We start from the raw sequence: 25,723 nt of genomic DNA on the forward strand, positions 1-25,723 counted from the left end.
ATGATCAGGGCTAGGGTCCTCCCGACACACTCCCCCTCACAGGCAAACGTTCGTTTTTGAAATAACCTTTTCCTCTCTGTCTTTTCCAGGATTGTTCTACTGTACTCGTTTTGTCTCTCTACCCACGTCTTATATCTGGATGGGGTTGGGTCCTCAACGTACCGTTCTTCCGCTCTTATAACACTCTCTTTAACTTTTAGTTCTTCTATCTGTGATTTTTTTCTTAGTGTGGGATATTTTTTGAATTAGGATCCCCCGGAGGAAAGCTTTCAGGGTATCCCAAACTATCCCTAATGGAGCTGTACCTATATTCAAATCAACAAATTCCACCAACCTCTCCATCACAGTGCCCGCGTCCTCAATAATCTCAAGCCAAAAGGGGTTTACTTTCCAGTCACCCCTATTTATGCCTCTCTCACCCTTTAAGTCAACTATCACTGGTGAGTGGTCCGAAATCCCCCTTGGCTCGTAGACTATTTCTCCCACCATGCCCAGCGATTCCTCATTACCCAAAACCAGGTCTATCCTGGACAGGGTGGTATGTGTCCTGGAATGACAGGAATATTGTCTCACCCCAGGGTGCCTCTCTCTCCAGATGTCCACCAATCCTACTTCCTCACAATACTGTAGAAGCGGACTCTTAGGTTTCCCCCTACCCAGATTTTTTAAAGGGAGCCTATCTACCTCATTATTTATGGTCATGTTGAAGTCCCCGACCGCCACTACCGGAACCCCTGGGAGGTTCGCCATAAATTCAGTTAGATCATCCAGAACCTCCCTCCCAAAAGGGGGAGGAATATAGATGTTAGCCAATACACATTTCCTGTTCTCAATTGTACAATAGAGAAAAATGTACCGGCCTTCTGTGTCCACCTTACTATGGCTGCAGGAGAAAGCTATCCCTGATTTTATCAAAACACTCACACCCCTTGAATACGGAGTGTGAGTGGAATGAAATTGCATCTGAAATTTTTTATGATCCATTATCCTAATTGATTCCTTATCCAGGTGCGTCTCCTGCAGACATAGTATCTGAACCTTCCCCTTATCGACCATAGAGAGGATCGTCTGCCTTTTCAAATCATCTTTAACCCCCCGAACGTTCCAGGAACATATAGTAAACTTTTTTTTTTAATTTCCAAGTGCTATCTAAACCACCACTACCATACATCTGTGGGTCCTATCTCTTTGTGTCCCTTAGCAAAGTTAAACCACCTCTTTATGTGACTTCTATAATATTTATAAAATGAATTTCCCCTTACTCCAAAGTCAACCCCCCCCCTCCCACACACACTCACACACGTATTCCTCCCCTTCCTCCCCCCACCCCACCTCCCCCCTCCCCCTACCCCCCCACTATTTTTACCCCTGTTGCCCAATTTTGGGCCTACCCCTGAGGCTTCTATAGTGACCGGACACATTTTTTCAAGGTGAGAAAAACAAACCTAGCCCCCCGGACCCAGCAAGAGGGGAGCTATCCCCGTTATTTCCATTGTGCTTATAAACCAACAAATTTTACGTGTTCCCCCCTCCCTCCCCACTCCCCCTTCAAAAACATAAAAAAAAAAAAAAAAAAAAAAAAAAAAAACACGGATGTTGAGGTGAGGGAGAGAGACACAGCCGGACCCAGTCCTACTCTATCCCCGCTCCTATGCTGTGTGCCTCGCAGTAAAGCAGAGAGGGAGAAGTTGCTAGCCTGTCCTCGTGGTGCCAGCCAGTCTCTTTGAGAGACGGATGCCGCGCAAGGAGGGAAGGAGAATCACAGGACCGCCAGCTGCCAGAGGAAACTTGCACTCGGAGCTCCCCCGGGAGGACTGTCAGTGGCGCGCCGCCTGTGTGAGAGAGAGGGGAGCGCGTCCACCGGAAATCAAGCGGGAGTTGCGGGGGTAGCCGTGTGCGGAGCCGACCCGACTCACACTGTGACAAGACTTGGACTGGAGGGGTGAGTGACTCGCAGTGGCGAGTGTTGAGATGTGTGGGAGGACTGTTGCAACCTTGTGAGACGGTCTGGGTGGCAGCAGGAGCCCCTGTGTGGGCGCAGGACATTGGAATTGCATATCCATTGGAGGAGAGAGGCTGCAGTGGTCCTTGCTGAGGGATATATATATTTGTGGGCGCACACAGTGCATAACGGATTCGCTATGACCAGAAAAAAGGGGCTGGAGGAGACATCAGCACAGGAGGGTGCAGGGGCCCCAGCACAGCGTAACCCCAAAGAAAAGGGAAGTCAAGTAGCTGCCAAACTGGAGCGATTTGCTCACACACCAAACCAGCATGCAAGCACGACACCTAAAAAGAGCAACCATATAGGGGGGACTCAGCATCAAACCAGCCAGCTGGGAAGGAGAAGTCTTGCCCCGACGGGGGGTGCAGTAGCAAACGCCCCATTGGAGTTGGGGGTGAACGGTATGGTGGAGGGGGGGTTTTGGCTTGGCCACGGAGGTGGGGGATGGCGGAGAGGCGTCAATGGCTGAGAAGGAGCCATCACTGAGAGACATCTTTCTAGCAGTAAATAGTTGTAAGGTATCTATTTCTGCCCTGTCAGCACAAATGGAAAGTTTTAAAAGTGACTTATTGTCAGTAAAAAGTGATGTGCAAGTAGTGTGCACTCGGACAGCAGCTTTGGAAGACAGGATCAGTCAAATGGAGGATGATGTCTCCCCTTTAAGACAGGAAGTCTCACTTAATGAATGCATGCAAAAAATGGACAGTATGGAAAACAGACTACGTAGAGAGAATTTGAGGGTGTTGGGCCTCCCAGAAGGCTGTGAGGGCAATAACCCTGTTAAATTTATGGAAGATTGGTTAAAGGAGAGATTCGGGAGGGAGTCACTCTCAGAATTTTTTTCCATTGAGCGTGCGCATAGAGTGGCCACTAGGTCATGGGCTCCAGGAGGTCACCCAAGACCACTGATTTTTAAGCTATTATGCTTCAGGGATAAAACCACCATCCTTCGGAAGGCAAGGGAGATGAAGAACATTCAATATAGAGGTGCAAGGGTCTCAATATACCCGGACTTCTCTCCTGAGCTTCAAAGGCAGAGAGCCAAATTTTTGGAATGCAAGCGTAAGCTGCAGCAGTTAAAAATTAACTATGCCTTATTATATCCAGCACGCTTGCGCATCGCGGCACTGGGGGAAACTCAATTTTTTAATACTCCCACCGAAGTCACAACTTGGTTAGAAGAAAACAAAGGAAGAATACAGCGAGAAGAGGAAATATAGAAAAGGCAGGAGATCGGGAAATCAAGTGACACGCATATTTAACGCAGGTGCTGTCCATTTCTTCTGATCATCCTTGAGATGGTTCTACACCTTCTTTTGAGTCCAGCTGTGTTTGATTATACTTGATTAGGAAAGCCACACACCTGTCTATATAAGACCTTACAGCTCACAATGCATGTCAGAGCAAATGAGAATCATGAGGTCAAAGGAACTGCCTGAAGAGCTCAGAGAGTTGTAGCAAGGCACAGATCTGGCCAAGGTTACAAAATTTCTGCTGCACTTAAGGTTCCTAAGAGCACAGTGGCCTCCATAATCCTTAAATGGAAGAGGTTTGGGAAGAACAGAACCCTCCCTAGAGCTGGCCGTCCGGCCAAACAGCTATCGAGGGAGAAGAGCCTTGGCGAGAGAGGTAAAGAAGAACCCAAAGATCACTGTGGCTGAGCTCCAGAGATGCAGTGGGGAGGTGGGAGAAAGTTGTAGAAAGTCAACCGTTACTGCAGCCTTCCACCAGTCGGGGCTTTATGGCAGAGTGGCCGACGGAAGCCCCTCCTCAGTGCAAGACACACGAAAGGCTGCATGGAATTTGCTAAAAAAAACCCTGAAGGACTCCAAGATGGTGAGAAATAAGATTCTCTGGTCTGAGACCAAGATAGAACGTTTTGGCCTTAATTCTAAGCGGTATGTGTGGAGAAAACCAGGCACTGCTCATCACCTGTCCAATACAGTCCCAACAGTGAAGCATGGTGGTGGCAGCATCATGCTGTGGGGGTGTTTTTCAGCTGCAGGGACAGGACGACAGGTTGCAATCGAGGGAAAGATGAATGCGGCCAAGTATAGGGATATCCTGGACGAAAATCTCCAGAGTTCTCAGGACCTCAGACTGGGCCGAAGGTTTACCTTCCAACAAGACAATGACCTTAAGCACACAGCTAAAATAACGAAGGAGTGGCTTCACAACAACTCCGTGACTGTTCTTGAATGGCCCAGCCAAAGCCCTGACTTAAACCCAATTGTCTCTGGAGAGACATAAAAATGGCTGTCCACCAACGTTTACCATCCAACCTGACAGAACGGGAGAGTATCTGCAAGGAGGAATGGCAGAGGATCCCCAAATCCAGGTGTGAAAAACTTGTTGCATCTTTCCCAAAAAGACTCATGGCTGTATTAGATCAAAAGTGTGCTTCTACTAAATACTGAGCAAAGGGTCTGAATACTTAGGACCATGTGATATTTCAGTTTTTCTTTTTTAATAAATCTGCAAAAATGTCAACAATTCTGTGTTTTTCTGTCAATATGGGGTGCTGTGTGTACATTGAGGAAAAAATAACTTAAATGATTTTAGCAAATGGCTGCAATATAACAAAGAGTGATAGATCTCTCTCGCTCTCTCTCTCTCTCGCTCTCTCTCTCTCTCTATATATATATCTATCTATCTATCTCTATATACACACACACACGTCCATTTTCCCTCCCCATGTCATGCGACTGTCAGAAACCATGAATCAGACTGAGACAGAAGTACAGTTAAATCTCACTTGTTTAATAATAAAAAAAAAAAAAGGTAAACAGAGTAAACGTAGTCAAAACATAGCCAGGAATTCAGGAACGGGAACGGATAGTCAGACAAGCCAAAACATCAGGGAGACAGATGAGCGTAGTAGAACAGCAAGCAGGATCTGGAGTAGGGTTGTCCCGATACCACTTTTTTAGGACCGAGTACAAGTACCGATACTTTTTTTCAAGTACTCGCCGATACCGATTACCGATACTTTTTTTTTAATGTCACGTGACAGTTTTTTTTTTTTTTTTTTTTTAACAGTGCTTGCTTTTTTTGGGGGGGGGGGGGGTGAACGTTGTATGTGTGTGTTATTTTTTTTTTTTTACAATTTTTTTTTTTACAATAATATTTTTTTTATTCTTTATTGTTTTTTTTTTTTTTTTTTAATCAGCCCTTTTGGGGGGCTTTGGTGAGATATCAGGGGTCTTAACAGACCTCTGATATCTCCCCCTTGAGACAGAGAAAGAGACAGAGGATAGAGATTCCCCAGTTCCTTTCTCTGCAGCGTCAGCTGCACTGAGAATGAATGGAGAGGAGACAGCGGCTTCTCTCCATTCATAAACTGACACATTGTAATCACAGGAGATTACAATGTTTCAGTTATGTGAATAGACAGAGTCAGCTGACTCTATCCATACACAAAGGAAGGAGGAGGGGGAGGACGGAGGAACTGAGGGGGAGAACGGAGGGGACAGATAAGAAGAGCACTACGGAGGGGACAGCTGAGAGGGACAGATAAGGAGAGAGGAATGCAGGGGACAGCGGAGAGGCACAGAGGAACGGAGGGGGCACGGAGGAGGATGCAGTGACATACAGCTGTGACCGATCACAGCTGTATGTCACTAAAGCAGCTGAAAGCCGCTGGGGGAGAATCTTTGTATCTCCCCCATGCGCCGATCACAGCTGACTTCCAGGTATCGGTGGAAGCATCGGGAGCATTTGCCTGAGTACAAGTACTTGGGCAAATGCTCGGTATCGGTGCCGATACCGATACTAGTATCGGTATCGGGACATCCCTAATCTGGAGCCAGAAGGAATGTCAGCCAAGCAAGTCTAACAGGAACACAGGAGAGCGTCTCTAGAGATGTGACCAAGGCGAAGGCAGAGATCATCTGGGCTGGATGGCTTAAGTAGGCAGGACTGACGAGCAGGATATCAACAGGTGAGTCACTCTGGAGAGATAGGAGCTGGCAATTAGCCGACAGCTGAGCGGCCAACTCAGAGAAGGAAGGGCTGAGCCCAGCCCTGACAGTGTTACAAGGTCTCAGGTATGAATGGGAAGCAGGTGTGTAAAATTTGGTGTTATCGCGCTCACTCTCTCATACTGGTCACTGGAAGGTTAACATGGCACCTCATTGCAAAGAACTCTGAGGATCTGAAAAAAATAATTGTTCCTCTACATAAAGATGGCCTAGGCTACAAGAAGATTGCCAAGACCCTGAAACTGAGCTGCAGCACGGTGGCCAAGACCATACAGCGGTTTAACAGGACAGGTTCCACTCAGAATAGGCCTCGCCATGGTTGACCAAAAAAGTTGAGTGCACATGCTCAGCATCATATCCAGAGGTTGTCTGGGAAATAGACGTATGAGTGCTGCCAGCATTGCCGCAGAGGTTGAAGGGGTGGGGGATCAGCCTGTCAGTGCTCAGACCATACGCTGCACACTGCATCAAATTGGTCTGAATGGCTGTCATCCCAGAAGGAAACCTCTTTTAAAGATGATGCACAAGAAAGCCGGCAAACAGCTTGTCAAAGACAGGCAGACTAAGGACATGGATTACTGGAACCACGTCCTGTGGTCTGATGAGACCAAGATAAACCTATTTGGTTCAGATGGTGTCAAGCATATGTGGCGGCAACCAGGTGAGGAGTACAAAGACAAGTATGTCTTGCCTACAGTCAAGCATGGTGGTGGGAGTGTCATGGTCTGGGGAGGTACAGTTCATTGAGGGAACCATGAATGCCAACATGTACTGTGACATACAGAGACTGGGCCACAGGGCAGTATTCCAACATGATAACGACCCCAAACACACCTCCAAGACGACCATTGCCTTGCTAAAGAAGCTGAGGGTAAAGGTGATGGACTGGCCCAGCATGTCTCCAAACCTAAACTCTATTGAGCATCTGTGAGGCATCCTCAAAAGAGGTAGGTAGAGGAGTGCAAGGTCTCCAACATCCACCAGCTCCGTGATTTTGTCATGGAGGAGTGGAAGAGGACTCCAGTGGCAACCTGTGAAGCTCTGGTGAACTCTGTGCCCAAAAGGGTAAAGGCAGTTCTGGAAAATAATGGTGGCGACACAAAATGTTGACACTTTGGGCCCAATTTAGACATTTACACTTAGGGGTGTACTCACTTTTGTTGCCAGTGGTTTAGACATTAATGGCTGTGTGTTTTACACTCGCTACTTTACATTGTAGCAAAGTGTAATTTCTTCAGTGTTGTCACATGAAAAAATATAAAATATTTACAAAAATGTGAGGGGTGTACTCACTTATAATATAATATTATATAATTATATTTATTTATTATAACAAAAGTGAGTACACCCCTCACATTTTTGTAAATATTTTATATTTTTTCATGTGACAACACTGAAGAAATTACACTTTGCTACAATGTAAAGTAGCGAGTGTACAGCTTGTATAACGGTGTCAATTTGCTGTCCCCTCAAAATAATTCAACACAGCCATTAATGTCTAAACCGCTGGCAATATATATATAAAAATAAAATTCATGTACAGCACTGTGTGAATGTGTAATAAAGAGTAACTGTCGCTGCCCATTACTGTCATAAGGGATGTTTACATTCCTTGTGACAGCAATAAAAGTGATTTCATTTTTTTTTTTAAAGGACAGTAAAAAGAATATATATATATACATACATACATACATATATACACACATACATATATACACACATACATACATACACACACATATATACATACATACACAGTGCTCAGCATAAATGAGTACACCCCAACAGATTTGTCAGAAAGCCTTTACTTTCCTTTCAGAATCAACATTTTCTATGGGACACTCTACTACAAAATACTTCCACAAATGCGGGCCATTGATTGCAACCAAGATTCGTTAACTTGCACACACAAAAAAGTATTTTTCCTGACAAATTCATTCAAGACCATGTTGCAAAAATGAATACAGTAATACCTTAGGATTGCGAGTTAATGCGGTTAACAAGCGTTTCGCAATACGAGCTATTTTTTTAAAATCCTGACTCGGTTTGCGAGTGTTGTTTTGCAAAACGAGCAGAATTCAAGCCTCTGCGGTGTGCAGTACTGCATTTGGCCAGAGGTGGGGGGGGGCGCCGGTGACACTCGGAGCTGTTCGGATGCACTCGGAAACACTTAGTTCCCGAGCCTTTCCGAATGCATCTGAGCCGTCTGAGTATTTCCGAGTCTCTCCAGCGCCCCCCAGACCTCTGGCCACATGTGGTACTGCATACAATAGAAGTCACTGTGGAACAAATTATCTTCGTTTCCATTGACTTCTATGTGGAAACTCGCATTGATATGCGAGTGCTTTGGATTACAAGCATCCTCCTGGAACGGATTATGCTCGTAATCCAAGGTTCCACTGTACACCTCAATGAAAGTCTGAGGAGCAAAGCTACATTTTAGATAACAAAATTCTAATTAACAAGAATTCAACTACAGGTGAGTCTAATTATTCATTAAACAGGTGTCCAGCAGACAGTTGATTATAAAAGGGCATTACTTAAAAACCCTTTCCCATTTCAAGCTGTCAGCAATGGTACCACATGGAAGAGAAATGTCACAAGGCCTGAGAAAGTGAATTTCTTTACACAAGAAAGGTTAAGGCTGCAAGAAGATCAGCAAAGCTTTACTTATCAGTTAGAATACTGTAACAAAATGGATATAAAAATTTAACAGTGATGGAACTGCAACCATCTCACAGGAGCGTCTTCTGATGAGAAGGGTTGAAGAAAATCGCAATGCAAGTTCACTGCATTTAGCTAAAGAAGTAGAAAGCCAAACTGGGGTGATTATTTCCCGTGACAACAATACAGCGTACACTGCAGAGGAATGGCATGCATGGGTGTCGTCCACAAAGGAAGCCTCTCCTAAAGCCCATGAACAAAAAAAGCCCACCTAGAATTTGCCAGGGCCCATGCTGAAAAAGAAGAAATAGGATTTTTAAAACAGCTTACCTGTAAAATCCTTTTCTTGGAGTACATCATAGGACACAGAACCTTAAGTATTTACTTAGTGGGTTATAGCTACCTTCAGGTGTTGACACTGGTACACCCACTACAGGAAGTATCTCAGTTTTTGTAGCCAAGCAATATAAGCAATACACTTGCACCCATAAAAAGAGGGGCGGGACCTCTGTGTCCTATGATGTACTCCAAGAAAAGGATTTTATAGGTAAGCGGTTTAAAAAATCCTATTTTCTTTATCGTACATCATAGGACACAGAGCCTTAAGTATTTACTTAGTTGGACGTCCCATAGCAATGCTACTTGAGGGGAGGGGGACACAACCCATAGGGCACCCTCAGACCTTGAGGACTTATACGGCTGCCTGCAGCATACTGCGCCCGAAGGCAATATCCTCATTCCTTCTTACATACACTTGGTAAAATTTTGTGAATGTATGGACCGAAGACCAAGTTGCGGACTTGCAGATCTGAGCAAAGGAGGCCTGGTGACGCACTGCCCAAGAAGCACTAACCGCTCTGGTAGAGTGCGCCTTAAACTTGAAAAAGGAGGAATCTTACCCCTTTAAATCATAAGTTTGAATTATAACTTGCCGAATCCACTGTTGCTTTTTTAGGACCATCTGGCAGAATAAATAAGACATCAGTCTTACGAATCCGAACAATTTTCTTTAAATAGATTTTCACTGCTCTCACTATATCAAGACCATGTAGTGACTTTTCTTCCCTGGAACATGGTTTTGGGAAAAACGATGGCAGGACAATATCTTCATTCAGATGAAAGCCTGAAACCACTTTTGGCAAAAAAGCCTGGACGAGGGCATAACACCACTCTGTCCTCATGAATAATCAAATATGGCTCTTTACAAGAAAAAGCAGCCAAATTCTGTAACCCTCCTTGCTGAGGATATAGCAACCAAAAATATCAGCTTCCTAGTCAGAAGGACTAAGGGAACATGCTGTAATTCAAAAGGCAGTTTTTCTAACACTGACAAAACTAAATTAAAGTCCCAAGGGGTTAAAGGTGATTTAACTGGCGGATTAATCCGCATCACCCCTTGCATAAAACCCCGGACTAAAGAATGCGTAGCAAGCGGTCTTTGAAATAAAACCGATAAGGCTGAGACTTGGCCCTTAATAGTACTTAGGGCCAACTTCATCTCTACGCCCAATTGTAGAAAGGCAAGAATTCTGCCTATAATATATCTCCGAGGGTGCCAACCCTTGGATTCACACCAGGAAACGTAAGCTTTCCAAACTCTATAATATACAGCTCTGGAAACTGGTTTCCTTGCCTTGATTAAAGTTGAGATAACTGACCTGGAAAGGCCACGTTTCTTCAGAATGTGGGTTTCAATAGCCAAGCCATTAAATTTAGCATTCGTAAAGTAGGATGGAATATCGGCCCCTGCGATAGCAGGTCTGGCCTTAGTGGGAGAGGCCAAAGATCCTCCACTGCCATCTTTACGATCTCTGCGTACCATGACCTTCTGGGCCATGCTGGTGCTACCAGAATGACTGGCTTCCTTTCCAGCTTGATCTTGCAAAGAAGTCGAGGCAGCAACTGAATCGGTGGGGAAAAGCGTAGAAAAGTGAAAACTGATCCCACGGAGTTACCAGCACATCTGTTCCCTATGCGAGTGGATCCCTTCTTCTGGACACAAAGTTGACTAACGTCATGCTGAACCTGGACGCTAGAAGATCTATGTCCGGAGTCCCCCATCTTTGGCAAACTGCCGAAACACTTCGGGGTGAAGAGACCATTCCCCTAGGAATAACTTAGAAAACTGCCTATAGGGATGGGACATTCCTTTCTGCCCAAGTTAGGATTCGGTTCACCTCTCTATGAGCTGAGAGACTTTGGTGCCCCCTTGGTGACTGATATAAGCCACAGCCGTGGCATTGTCGGATTAAATGCGGACTGGACAATGCTTTAACCTGGAGGTCCAGGTTTTCAGAGCCAGATATACTGCCCGAATCTTTAGGATGTTGATGGGCAGGGCTCTTTCGAGCTTTGATCACTGTCCCTGGACAGTCATCTCTTCTAGTACCGCTCCCCAGCCTGAGAGGCTGGCATCTGTCGTTACTACTTTCCAGATTATTGGTCTGAAGGATTTCCCCTTCAGCAAATTCTGGCTTCGTAACCACCAATTGAGGCTTTGAGACACTCTTGGACAGCCACATTGACAAGTCCAAAGCTTGGATCGTCTTGTTCCAAGCAGAGAGGATTCTGTTTTGCAACAGTCTTGAATGGAACTGGGCATAAGGGACTGTTTCGAATGAAGCTACCATCTTTCCTAACAACCTCATGCAAAGGCGAATTGAAGGATTTGCTTTTGACCTGACCATCCGTACCAGCTCTTGTATGGAGCTGATCTTTGCTGGGAGGCAAGAACACCCTTTTCTGGGCTGTATCTATGATCAGGCCTAAGTAATACAGCCTTCTTACTGGTTTTAAGGAAGACTTCCCTAGGTAACTGGTTGTAATGCGTACGCTTTGCCTTAAGCGAGTCACTGACTGGTCTATTAACAATAGATCGTCTAGGTACACCAACACTGTTATGCCCTGTGCCTTCAACCTGGCTAGAGGTGGGGCCATTATTTTTGTGAATACCCGTGGTGCTGTGGCTAGCCCGAAGGGTAAAGCCGTGAACTGAAAGTACCATTGTTCCACTTCAAAATCGCAGAAACCTTTGGTGAGCGGGAAATCTAGGGACATGCAGATATGGGTCCCTGATGTCGATGGACGCCAGAAGTTCTCGGCCCTGTAGGATGGAGACCACTGACCTGATCGAATCCATTCGAAATGGGCGAATTTTTAGGAACCGATTTAGATTTTTTAGATCCAGAATGGGCCTGACATCTCCATTCGGTTTTGGTACCGTAAACAGGTTTGAATAGAAACCTAAACCTTGTTCTTCTGTGGGGATCTGTATGATTACCCCTTGAGTCAATAATCGGTCTAATGCTTGAAACAGAGATTGTCTTTTCCTTGGGTACGTTTGAGCTCAGAAAGTGAGATGGTGGAAACTCCCGAAACTTGTATCCTAGAGTCACTGGAGAGAGCCCATCTGTCCTGGAGTTTCCCTCTGCCATACTTCTGGGAAATGCAGAAGTCTTCCCCCACCTTGGTGAGGGGTGACGCCTCTTCATGAAGAGGTCTTAGTAATCTTGCAGCTCCAGGTCTTCCTTTGAGCCTGGGCCTGACCCTGCAATTTTCCTCTGGAATCTGACGGTGGAAGCCGTCGCCACTGCCTAGAGGCCGATGCGATTGGCGCAGGAGAGAGTGTCCGTTTAAATGAAGAACGTTTATACTTTCTTTTGACTGGCAAAAGAGTACTTTTTCCACTGGAAATTGTCTGGATGTATTTATCCAAATCATCGCCAAATAGTCGCTCCCCATGAAATGGGAAACTAGTCAGTAGGTTTTTGCAGGGTGCTTCGGCAAACCAACCCTTTAGCCAAAGGGTCCTATGCATGTGTACTAGCACAAGTGCAAGGCGAGACGCCTGGTGAATAGAATCCTTTATAGCATCTATGGCAAAACATAATGCTTTTGGTAAATCGGCCAACTCACTGGCCTGTTGTGCAGGGAGCTCGTTAAGGGCCTCTGTGAACTGGTCTTTTAAAGGACTGACAGATGCCTATAGCTGCAATTGCAGGCTGAGCAACAGTACCTGCTAAAGAAAAAGGGGATTTTAACAGGAATTCCAACTTTTTATCTGTTGGATCCTTTAGCATTTTTGCATTGTCCACTGGACAAGTTAAACTTTTATTCACACTGGAAATCGCAGTAAATACTGCTGGAACCTTCCATTTTTTGGTGAATTTTTCCTCCATAGGATAGAGAACTGAGAATCTCTTTGGAGGGAGAAAATGCAGATGATCCCATTCAGTATAAATAAGCTTCTCTAGTAATGTGTGGACTGGAAACGCATGTACTGGTTGTGAAGGTTTCAAGGAACCCAAATAAGAAACCAGACTTTCAGCTGACTCTGTTAGGGGTAGCATGAAGGTGGAGCGAACCACGTCCGTAAGGATTTGTACCTCAGATTGTGAAGCTGAAACTTCAACTGTTATTTCCTCCGCAGAGGAGTAATTGGTTTGTTTTTCCCGATCGTAATACCTCATCCTGTTCCCACTGTTCCCCTGGTAAGGGGTTTGGAGTGGGAGAGAGGGATCTAGCCCGCTTCTTATCCCCTTTAATGGAGGATGCGATTAAAGCCGCTAATCTTCCTTCTAATCCCTGCAGGGCAGAGGAAAATGCATCTTCAGTCACGTATACAGGGGCTGAAGTGTGAGAAGCAGTTGCACCACCAATTGCTTCCAATGACTCTCCCTGGCTTGCCACGTCAGGTATCTCTGGAGAGGATGACAATGTGGAGGCATGTCAGGAGTTCCCAGCGCCTGGGGGTGGTTTTGGTGCCTTAGTAGTAAGCCTTGAAGCCATAGTGCAAAGCACAAAAAGCAAAAAGGTACTCTAAGAACTGTTCTATTTACTTGAACAATAGTAGGAAAAAACAGCGGTAGCATAGAATCATCTAATGCTAAACAATATGTTTTTTCCTGTACTGCAAATGCCTGTGTAAACCCTTAACGTGCACCAGCGCTTCTGTGTCCTGTGGCAGCCTTGCTTCAGCTGCTCTGATAGACACTGTCTGTTTCCCAGAGTATCAGCTTTAAGCTTTTTCAGGTTTTCAGGTGTGAGCCTGATTGTCTATGCGCCACACCCTTTCCTGTGCTTTAGCAAGAGTCACCTCGTAGGGGGGGGGTTTAAAGGGATTTACACAGCCTTATCAGCCTTTCAGATTTATGCTTGTTTAAACATAACATGTATCCCTATCCACTCAGTTTCCCCATTTAGGGGGAGAGGAGACACCCACCCCCCCAGCTGCTGAGACACACGCTGTATTAGCACAGATTTAAACAGGGTCTATACACTATTACTCCCTCTAGAGGAGTTTAAGGCATTTTACAATATAAATTGAAAGAAAAATTATAGGTGGACTTTGCAGTTCCTATGCTTTGCTCTTACCTTTTCCTCGCTGCAGGATACTGCTGTAAACAGACAGATCCAAATGTCACCCATCACGGCGGGCAGCGTGTTTAAAGACTGGGGCCCTTTTAATCAGGGTTCCACTCCTTTGGACCATGTATAGCACCCCTCAGGACAGCTTTAGGTAATGTAGCAAGACCAAAAAGAGTCCTGGTTCCTAGGGTCCAGCCCTCAAAGAGGAGCGTTACAGGCAAAACCTTGTTCTTCTATGCGAGGCTCGGGTACCATCCTGGAGCTGCAGTGGCGGGATGGATCCGGTTGTGGAGGCTTTTTAAATCCAGCATGGATCCCTCCTGGAGCTCCGCGGAGCACATTTTCACTCGTGCCAACACCTTTAGACACTGGCAAAAAAACTGAGATACTCCTGGAAGGAGGAGGGGGTTATATACGGGAGTCAACTTCCTGTATTGGATGTGACAGTGTCAACACCTGAAGGTAGCTATAACCCACTAAGTAAATACTTAAGGCTCTATGTCCCATGATGCATGATAAAGAAAGACTACTGGGACTCTGTACTCTGGGGCGATGAGACCAAAAAAAAAATGGCTTTAAAACTGTATGGCGTCGCAAAGGCGAGGAGTACAAAGAAAAATGCATGGTGCCTACAGTGAAACATGGTGGTGGCAATGTCCTTCTGTGGGGCTGCATGAGTGCTGCTGGTGTCAGGGAGCTGCATTTCACTGATGGTAACATGAATTCACAGATGTACTGCTCTATATTTAAAGAGAAGATGCTACCATCACTCCGTGCCCTTTTCCAAAATGAAAATGATCCAAAACACACACCACTGTTGCATTTCTAAAGAACAGGGTGAAAGTGATTCAGTGGCCAAGTATGTCTCCTGATCCGAACCCAATCGAACACCTATGGGGAATTCTGAAGAGACAAGTTGAGCATTAGTCTCCTCCGCCCAGCCTCCAAAAAAAAAAAAAAAAAAAAGTCTCTCTTGAAGAATGGAAAAAGGATAGAGGTCGCCAACTTGTTCATTCAATGCCTAAAAGACTTGGTGCTGTCCTTACAGATCATTGAAGTCATACAAAATACTAGATGTAGTTTTTGTTGTGGGGTGTATTCATTTTTGCATCAACTAATTTGATTTTGTAAGTTATATTATTAACCTTACTTTCATGTAATGGAGCTAAAACAAATCAGTTTTGGCAAAATTTTGGAAACTGTTCTTGTGTTCATTGAGATATCGATTAAAATCTTACTTTTCAAAGGGGGTGAACACATTTATGCTGAGCACTGCATCGATGGATAGATAGATAGATAGATAGATAGATAGATAGATAGATAGATAGATAGATAGGACACACACACAGTCGTGGACAAAAATATTGGCACCCCTGCATTTGTCAGATAATTCACCACTTCACCCAGAAAATGGTTGCAATTAGAAATGTTTAGGCATTCTCATGTTTGTTTGTATTGGTATGACACAAAAAATTGGAAACACAAAAAGCCAAATTTGACTAATTTCACGCAAAATTCCAACAATGGACTGGCCAAAAATTGGCACCGTCTCAAAATTATAAGAGATAATTGCATTCCAAGTTTGTGATGTTCCTGTAATTTGTAATCACCTATATCAATTAACAGGTGCTGACCATATAGAAATCACACCGGCAACCAGTTAATATGGTGAAAAATTGACAACCTTTCTGTGGTGTGCCAAACAGAGAAAGAGCGGCAAAAAATTGTCTGAGGATTTGAGAACAAAAATTGTGGAAAAGCATGGACAATCTCAAGGTTACAAATCCATCTCCAGGAGATCTTAATGTTCCCGTGTCCACTATGAGCAACATTGTCAAGAAGTTTACAGCCCATGACACTGTAGCTAATCTCCCTGGACATGGACAAAAGAGAAACATTTATCAAAGATTGCAACGATTGCTTTCACACTGGGGCAGTGCGCTTGCAGGACAGGAAAAAGTCCTGCAGGCAGCATCTTTGGGGCGGTGGAGGAGCGGTGCATACACTGCTCCTCCACCACCCCTGCCCATGGAAATGAATGGGCAGTGCTTTGAAAGCAGCGCTAAGCGGGTGCTTTTAACCCCCTCTGGGGTTAACAGTGGTATAGCACCGCTAAAACTAGCGGTGCTTTACCGCTAACGCAGACGCAGGCACCACCCCAGTGTGAAAAAGGGTCTTAGGAAGAATAAATAATTTTTGGGAGAATGTGCTGTGGACAGATGAAACAAAATTACAGCTTTTTGGTAAGATTTTCTGTTTGGTCTGGTTCTGTTTTCAGAAAAAGAAATGAGGCCTTAAGGCTAGGTTCACACTAGTGTGAATTGGATGCAGAGAGGTCCTGTGTGTCTTTGGCTCCGTTTTAGGGTCGAATTCAGGCAAATATTTGTCCCCGATTTGTCCTTGAAACGGAGAACAGGGACGCACCGGAACCCCTGCTGCGAGCCGCATGCGGCTTAGATGTGAACCCAGCCTTAAAGAAAAGAATACACTCCCTACAGTCAAACATAGTGGCGGTTCACTGATGTTTTGGGGTTGCTTTGCTGCTTCAGGCACTGGTTGTCTTGACTGTGTGCATGGCATTATGAAATCTAAAGACTACCAAAGAATTCTTGGGTGTAATGTAGACCCCAGTGTCAAAGTTGGGTCTCTATCAGAGGTTATGTGTCTTCCAGCAGGAAAATGAACCAAAGCACACCTCAAATAGCAATTCAGAAATGGCTTAAGACAAAGCGCTGGAGAGTACTGAACTGGCCAGCAATGAGTCCAGATTTAAAGCCTATAGAGCACCTGTGGAGAGGATCTCAAAACTGCAATTGGGAAAAAGGAGAATGGTCCAAAATACCAGTAGAGAGGCATAAGAAACTTAATGATGGTTACAGGAAGGGATTGATTTCGGTATTTAATCGGCATATAACACGCACTTTTTTCTCCTTAAAATCAGGGGAAAATCGTGGGTGCGTGTTATAGGCCGATCCCCACCGATTTTGTGTGATTGGAGCGATCGCGGCAATTGCCGCCAACATACACAGTCGTGTGTAGATTCAAATATGGCGCAGAGACTGCAGGGATTCGTCGGAGCCGAGATACACATACCCGAGTGTTCTTGGCTTTTTTCAACGCCACTCACAGTCACGCCCAGTCCCACCATTGGACCTGTTTTATGTCCATCATAGGTCTGGGCGTGACTGTGAACGGCGCCGAAAAAAGCCAACACCACTCGGGTATGTGTATCTCGGCTCCGACGAATCACTGCAGTCTCGGCGCCATATTTGAATCTACACACGGCTGTGAATGTGGTTGGCGAGTGCACAAAGCTGCACTGACAAGGCTGCACTGGGGCAAAGCTGCACTGGGGCAAAGCTGCACTGGACACTGAAAAGGCTGCAGATGGACACGATAAGGCTGCATTGATGGGCAATTTAATGTAAGTTTTTTTTCCTTAAAATTCCCTCCTAAACTTGGGGTGCGTGTTATACGCCGATAAATACGGTATTTTTTCCAAGGGGCGTGCTACCAAATATTAAATTGAGAAATAAAACAGTCTTGCGAGCCACAATAATCCAGTACCCAAGAAAAACTGCAGATGTAGATACCCAGCAGCAAACGCAGATCACGTTTCATAACCGTGCAAATCAATATAGATCAAGGTTGCGCTGCGCTAGAGTATTATCATGTAAACTACCCAACGTGACTATAATACCAAAAAAATTATATTAACTAAAGGATTATAAAAAGTATTTACACACAATTGCACAAAAGTGCAATGTGCACATAAATTAAATATAAATCTTCCAACATGCAATCATGAAATCACAAATAAATGTACTGTGCACATAATGTATATATAAATTCATAAAAAACGTGTAATAATTCTTATAAAGTGCAACATGCATATACTATATTGTAAGCAAAAGGTAAAATACATTAAAGTGCCAAGTGAACCATATATAAATTAAATAAATCTATAGAAGTACCTGTGCAAAACATCGCCCAAAAAAGTGCATATACCAGTGTCCAAAAAATATCCAGAAAGGTTGTACATATATTAGCGTCCAAAAATAACATTAAATGTCCAAATTAAGTGTTATCCAGCGTGCTTGATCCAAGTATCGCAAAACCATACCAAGGTGTGCCTCGGTGACCCACCAAAGTGATTGCGCTCACCTTAGAGCGTGTGACACAGTGATTAGCTGTGTCAAACCACGCTGTGGAGCCACCCCCGGGCTCTGTATAGCTAATTAGATGCAGTCTAGAGGTCGACCGATATGGGTTTTTCTCTGGCCGATGCCGATATTTAGAAATCTCGGTGGCCGATGGCCGATATGTGATGCCGATTTTTTTGGGCCGATAGATTAGGCCGATTTTTTTTTTTTTTTTCTCCTTCATCTCATAAAATTTAACAGTTAGACCCCTTTCACACTGGGGCGTTTTTGGGCTAAAAATAGCGCCTGTAAAACGGCTCCCCTGCAGTCTCAGTGTGAAAGCCCGAGTGCTTTCACACTGAGGCGATGTGCTGGCAGGATGTTAAAAAAAAGTCCTGCAAGCAGCATCTTTGGAGCGGTGTATACCGCTGCTCCACCACTCCTGCCCATTGAAATGAATGCGCACCGCTGCCAAAGCGCCTGCAAAGCGTTTCGGCAGCGGCGCTTCAGGGGCGCATTTAACCCCTTCCTCGGCTGCTAGCTGGGTTATAAGCTCCCCGCTAGTAGCCGAATAGCGCCGCTAAAATGACGGTAAAGCGCCGCTAAAACTAACAGCGTTTTACCGTCAACGCATGCCCGCTCCAGTGTGAAAGCAGCCTTAAGTAATAAGTGATACAGAAAATTTTTTATATTTAAACATTTATTGAACAAAACAAACCTCCAATCAGTTCACTTGTATGTATAATTTAGATTAAAAAAAAATAACTATCTTAAATATTAAATACACAAAAACAGGTAATCAAAACTTTTGGACGAAAAAAAAATGGGCTAACTTTACTGCTTTTTTTTTTTATTTCATTAGTGTATTTTTTCAAAAAAAATTGCGTTTGAAAGACCGCTGCGCAAATACCGTGTGACATAAAATATTGCAACAACCGCTATTTTATTCCCTAGGGTCTCTGCTAGAAAAAATATATATAATGTTTGGGGGTTCTAAGTGATTTTCTAGCAGAAAATACAGGATTTTTACTTGTAAGCAATAAGTGTTAGAAAAGATTTAGTCTTTGAATGGTTAAACTGAGAACTTCTCCACAGAGTTCAGTCTATTGATAAAAGAACCTGAAAGAGATACAATGTATCTTCTTATCAGACTTGGCAGGCTGCCCAGAGGAGGAGAGAAGAAAACTTCAGAAAACTTGCATTGACTTCTATTACAGAAGTCATTTGCAAGTCCCGCTGAAGGTATAATCGGCTTTTTTTATCAGCACAATCGGCCGATGCCGATTAAGTAAAAAAAGCCAAATATCGGCAGATATATCAGCCGGCCGATATATCGGTCGACCTCTACTCTATACAATTGCAGGGTGGAAGCAGCGTCAAAACGTCACTACTGCCCATAGCTCTTAAAGCAACATTTTTTATTAAATTACATTTAAAATTTTTTTTTTATTATTGCATATTAGTGTAAATATGAGATCTGAGGTCTTTTTGACCCCAGATCTCATATTTAAGAGGTCCTGTCATGCTTTTTTTCTATTACAAGGGATGTTTACATTCCTTGTAATAGGAATAAAAGTGACTTTTTTTTTTTTTTTTTTAAAAGAACAGTATAAAAATAAAAAAGGTAAAATAAATAAGAAACAAAAATAAAAAACATGAGCAGTGCCCGCATATGAAAATGGTGTTCAAACCACACACGTGAGGCATCACCACGATTGGTAGAGCGAGAGCAATAATTCTAGCCCTAGACCTCCTCTAACTCAAAACATGCAACCTGTAGAATTTTTTTAAACGTCGCCTATGGAGATTAAGAATAAAAGTTTGTCACCATTCCACGAGCGGGCGCACTTTTGAAGCGTGACATGTTGGGAATCAATTTACTCGGCGTAACATTATCTTTCACAGGGCTAACTTACTGTTGTCTTATTTAATACAAAAAAGTGTATTTTTTCAAAAAAAAAAAAAAAAAAGTGCTCTTGTAAGACCGCTGCGCAAATACTGTGTGACAGAAAGTATTGCAACGACCACCATTTTATTCTCTAGGGTGTTCGAAAAAAAAAAAAAATGTTTGGGGGTTCTAAGTAATTTTCTAGCAAAAAAAAGTTAACGTGTAAACAAATCTCAGAAAGGGGCTTGGTCCTTAAGTGGTTAATGAATGCAAATCAATAAGACTCCATAATTACAATTTCATATACGTTTACCTCAATGTAGGTCTCATTATTACAGGCCTCTGTAAATATGCTGGGGGAGGAACAAGGGCAGGTTTCACATTCTTCTGTCACATATTCATCCTTCTCCAGCAAAGTCATCAAATAGCGATCTACAATGAAAAGAAAACACTGAGACACCTATCACCAAGTAATCTGTTCATATGACTGGCCCTGTATTTATTTCCTACAGGTACTTGTATAGCGTTGTCAATTTACGCAGCTATTTACACATATAATGCACATTCACATCAGTCCCTGACACCAAATAGGCAAACACTTATGCAGATGGCAGTAGCCAAGTTGCATTTTTGTTTATTATCTAAAGCCATCATGTCGGGAAAATAAAATTGGTCAGAAATATATCAATGTAAAAGAAGAGAGTAAAATACTTACCGTATATACTCCAGTATAGGCCGACCTAAATATAAATATAAGCCGAGGCACCTAATTTTACCACAAAAAAACTGGGAAAACATTAACTGAAGTATAAGCCAAGTGTGGGAAATGCAGCAGCTACTGGGTAAACAATGCCCATCCGCTGCCTCACTGTGCCCATCTGTATCATCAGTGCCCATCTGCAGCCTCACTGTGCCCATCTGCAGCCTCACCTTTGATAACTAAAACAGCGGGTGCCTCACCGCTGTGTCATGCATTCTGCTCAGCGACCGTCCATTGTAACAAAGCCCCCGCCTCCTCCTCATCCGTGATAGACGGAACACAGACACAGTTTCCCAGCATTGTTACAATGGATGACCGCCCAACAGACTGCATGAAACAGCGGGAGGCTTTCACACTGAACAAACAGCGGAGGCTGTTTTGGGGCGGTTTGCAGGCAGTATTTTTAGCACAATAACGCCTGCAAACCGCCCCAGTGTGAAAGGGGCCTTAGGGATATATAGAATTTTAAGGCAATTTTCAATACCTGATAGACACCCTAAATGGTGACAAACTGTAAACGCTTCACAAGCATTTTCTTCAATCATGTGTGTTGTGGATGTAGAGGTAGGGGTCTACTGGGAAAAGTCATTAAAATAAGTGGCGTAGAGCAGCCCAAATGTGATGTTATACATGAACATAAGGTGTGTACTCCGCTCAGTGTGTCCAGTAGAGTACTCAAATTAAAGTGCACCAAAAATCTCTTTACATTGATTAAAGTGCATCAACGTACAGATTTCAACTTCTTCTGTACATTTGCTTATAAGCACCACCTCCTCCATCACAATAATGTCTGGGAGGACAACAAGGAGAGGCAGGCGTTCCCTTGGCACTGTAAGAGGGGCCAACAACAAATGTGTCCACAGGCAAAGGTGGACGTGGTGGTCACTCCTCAGGCAGGGCATCATTTCCTCTGTTTAGTGAGTTTGCCTGTGCTATCCAGCCACAGCATGCAGAGGAGGTGGTGGACTAGCTTACTAAACCTTCCTCATCCTCTGTCACGCAAGCAGAGACAAGTGTGCAGTCCCCTGCAGTTGCCAGAGTGGATAAACCTGCCTCCTTGTCTACATCTATTCCTGCCATAACCCAAACATCAGCCATTGAGGAGTCAGCTGAGTTATTTGACCACAGCATCAGCCACTTGCGCCTTAATGATGCCCAGCCATTACTGGATTCAGATGTTGGTTCTGAGGTTGAGGATGACAGGAACACGAGCCTAGAGAGAGGAAGGAACACTGGTAGACAAATTGGCATTCATGTTCCCCAAGCCGCAGCGTATTACGATGATGATGAAGGATGAAGATGTGCCAGAGCAGAGGAGGAATCTAAAGGCGAGGCTGCACAACCCCAAGGAGGCAGACATCAAGAGTAGAGAGCAGCCACCCTATTCCATCACATTCTGCAGCTGTTATCTGCTGGCCCACTCTCCAAAGCTCAGCTGTCTGGGCCTTTTTCAGCACATCTGGAGCAGATCGCACCGTTGCTATCTGCAAACTGTGTCTCAGGCACATCAAACGTGGCAAAAACACCATTCGGTTACGACATGCCTAACAAGGCATTTAATGTCCAACCACTCAGCCCGTTGGCAAGAGCACCTAAAAGCCACACAAAAGGGGCAAAAATCTGTCCCTCCTCCTCCTTACCCACTTCAGTCTCTCCCTGCTATACTAACTTACAGTCCCTGACACCCACATGCCCAGCATCTAAATGCAAGCTTGTCAAAGCTATTGGCTCTGCAACTTCTGCCTTTCAGCCTGGTGGATTCTGCCCCCTTCCTTGAATTCCCACAATGTGCTGTACCACAATGGCAGGTCCCCAGTCGATACTACTTTTCAAGTAAGGCCGTTCCATCTAACTAAAAAGCTAACATCACGTGGAGGGGAATGTTCTGGCATCGTTGGGCAAGGCAGTCAGCCATAAAATCCACCTTACTGCTGACACGTGGTCCAGCAAGCATGGGCAGGGATGATATATTTCGTTCACAGCACACTGGGTAACGCTGCTTGCAACTCGAAAGGCTGCAGGACAGGGCTTTGGTCTCCCACCTCCACAGAATCTCTCATTAGCAGAACCCTGAAGGACATGCTCCTATCAAGGATTTCACTGCCACCCCAGAGGGCGCCAGGGCCTCCACATGGGGCCTCCCCTCTACGCCCCAGTACTTCTCCATGATGACAATGTTTGCCACAATGCTATCCAGGGGTCTCTCTCAAACCGCTACTCCAAATCACCACCACCATCCAGGCAGATTTACAGCATTCAGGTGCAAGAATTGAAGCAATCGAAACTAAAGCAGACCAAACAGTAAATTGAGTGAACCAGAATACTGCCCGAATTCAGGATTTACACGTCCAGCTTGAAAACACTTTCCCAAAATTAACAATCTCGAAAATAGATCGAGGAGCTATAATTTCCGCATTAGGGGGGTCCCTGAATCCTTCAAAGACGCTGATCAAATAGTACACTCCTTTATAAAAACGAACTTATGCCCAACATCCCAGACCACCGCCTAGAGATGGACCAGGCCCATAGAGCCTTGCAATCACCCCGCCAAGATGGCCTCCCCAGACACATTATTGTTAAGCCTAGACTAGAACTACGGCTACGTTCTAATCCAGTTGTGTAGCTCAGAACAAACACCAGGCAGGCTGTATGTAAGTTCAACCAGAAATCTCTTTTATTGAAAAATACAGGCTCTTTTATACAGTAAAAGAGGAGGTGCATACCTCCTGCTCATAATACGCTGTGACCAGAAACCTAATTAACATGGGCTAATTAACTAATCCCTTTAGAAAGCCTAGATGACTCAGACATGACCTTTAGGCCAGACTGGCCGCCTTGTAGCTCAGAAAACCTAATCAACATTATCACAAATCAACACAGACTCTTCTTCATACAATAGCAGAGTTAATTAACACAAACAATGGGGATCTAATGACTCTTAGATCCCATACTAGTATATTTACAATACACATTCTAGCAGGCAACAGACAGACAGGTGGCTGGAATTGACATCAGCATCTCCTAACAGTATTTGTCCCAGCATTATGAATCAGTCACTATTCCTAATATGGCAAATCCAGGGTCCCCAGAGTCTGTATCCTGGGGGACCAGGACCCGAATCCACAGTAATACCACCTCAAGGGTCCCCAGGCATACAGCTCAAAAAGAGCACCGTTCCCCCAAATGCCAGGGCCCACGATCGATCGGCAAGAGGCTAGCATTCAGTCCTCTCCAAAAGTCTCTCACAAAAAAATGAAAATATATTATAATATATATATATATATATATATATATATATATATATATATATATATATATATATATATATATATATATATCCTAGAATTATTTAGGGGCTCTGCCCTCACACACATTGATGCTACAGTAAATTGAGGTGGTCGGAGTGGATGCCCTGCTCCACCTGTCGCTGACTGAGTATATTTTCTACTCCCCGTCAGTGACTGCTACTTCTCCCCTGACCCCAGGGGGGGAATCTTCCATTGTAGTTTCTGGGGAAGGGGTTTAGGGTGTGTGGGAACAGGCTCCCACACACCATCGGGGATTTGGGATTTATTTTCCTCTTGTTTTTTTAAGTTAACATGCTTTGTTTCTCGTTTTCCTTCCAGAAGGTCCACCTCTTCCTCCTTCAATCACCTCTTCTCTCTCTCTGGTCACCTAGACGTCAAGTTTTCTCCAAATCGGGAGGTATTCTCCTGCTCCACACAGGGTAAGACCCGCAAAGATGCGGTAGCCAACTCCCCCTCTGATCCATGCACGTAAATAACACCCCACCTTCTCAACTGCAAATAGTCTCACATAATGTACAGGGCCTTAACTCTGCACTCAAAATGAGAAAACTGTTCAAACTATTCCAATCCCAAAAATCGGATATCCTCTTGCTCCAAAAGACCCACTTTCCTAAGTCTTACAACCCACCCTTTATCCAACAACACTACCCCCAGTTTTACCTCTCCAATGCGGAGAATAAAACAAAAAGGAGTAGCCATCTGTTTTTCTAAACATTTAACCTTCTCTATGTCACACATAACCAGAGACTCCTCAGGCAGATATATTTTGGTAAAAGGCACGATAGATGGGACGCTATACTAGTTTGTTTTTTCGTTTTACACCCTGAATAGTGCTCAACAAATTTTTTTGCCTCTATGCTGCACTCTTGAACAGCACCTAGAAGGCATCATTATTCTCGGGGGAGATTCAAACGTAGCATTTGAGCTATCACCCGACAAACAAAGCCTAAAAATAGCCAAACTTCTCTATGACTCAGGATTGGTTGACATTTGGAGAGAACTCAATTCCCGTGCCAAAGACTACACCCATTACTCTGCTTCCCACCAGACCTATACCAGGATAGATCATGTATTCCTTCAAGCTGCACACATACCATTTGCAGTAAAGTCAACCATCAGGGACTCCCCTATCTCAGATTACTCCATGGTGACCCTTTTCATCCGCTATTCCAATAACTCACAAGGGGAATTCAAGTGGCGACTCAATGGAGACGCTTCTGAGTAACCCGGTCCATTGCACTCTCATAGAGAAAGACCTCAAGGATTACTTCCACACAACTGACACTGAAGCAATCTCCCTAGCTACTCTATGGGAAGCCCACAAGGCGGTAATAAGAGGCAAGATCATCCAGCCATGCTCCCATCTAAAAAAGGGAACACCGAACTGAGATAGATAACCTCACCAAAGAATTTCATGAGTTATGTAAACATAACAAAAACGTATATCCCTGCAAAAACTAGAAGCAGCCCGTTTAAACCTAAACCTGGCTCTTACCACCGAAGCCGAAAAGCATCTTTGTTGGTCTGGCACGAGGTTTTACGCTCAAAAAAGGATAAAATTGGCTCCAAACTAGCCGCTAAACTGACCCCCAAACCTCGCTCCCTGGCT

The 25,723-nt window shown here is 44.3% G+C and overlaps 1 protein-coding gene across 2 annotated transcripts in view; it reads right to left on the reverse strand.

Moving 5' to 3' along the window:
- Window positions 1-25,723, reverse strand: part of R3HDM4 (R3H domain containing 4) — a 155,093-nt gene that overhangs the window by 65,617 nt on the left and 63,753 nt on the right. For both annotated transcript variants that reach the window (XM_073594057.1, XM_073594056.1), the window contains exon 3: window positions 20,360-20,478. In XM_073594057.1, the coding sequence (XP_073450158.1) occupies window positions 20,360-20,478 (119 nt within the window). The remainder of the gene's footprint in view (window positions 1-20,359; window positions 20,479-25,723) is intronic.

The sequence above is a fragment of the Aquarana catesbeiana genome, linkage group LG01 (assembly GCF_042186555.1).
Source record: "Aquarana catesbeiana isolate 2022-GZ linkage group LG01, ASM4218655v1, whole genome shotgun sequence".
Lineage (NCBI taxonomy): Eukaryota > Metazoa > Chordata > Amphibia > Anura > Ranidae > Aquarana > Aquarana catesbeiana.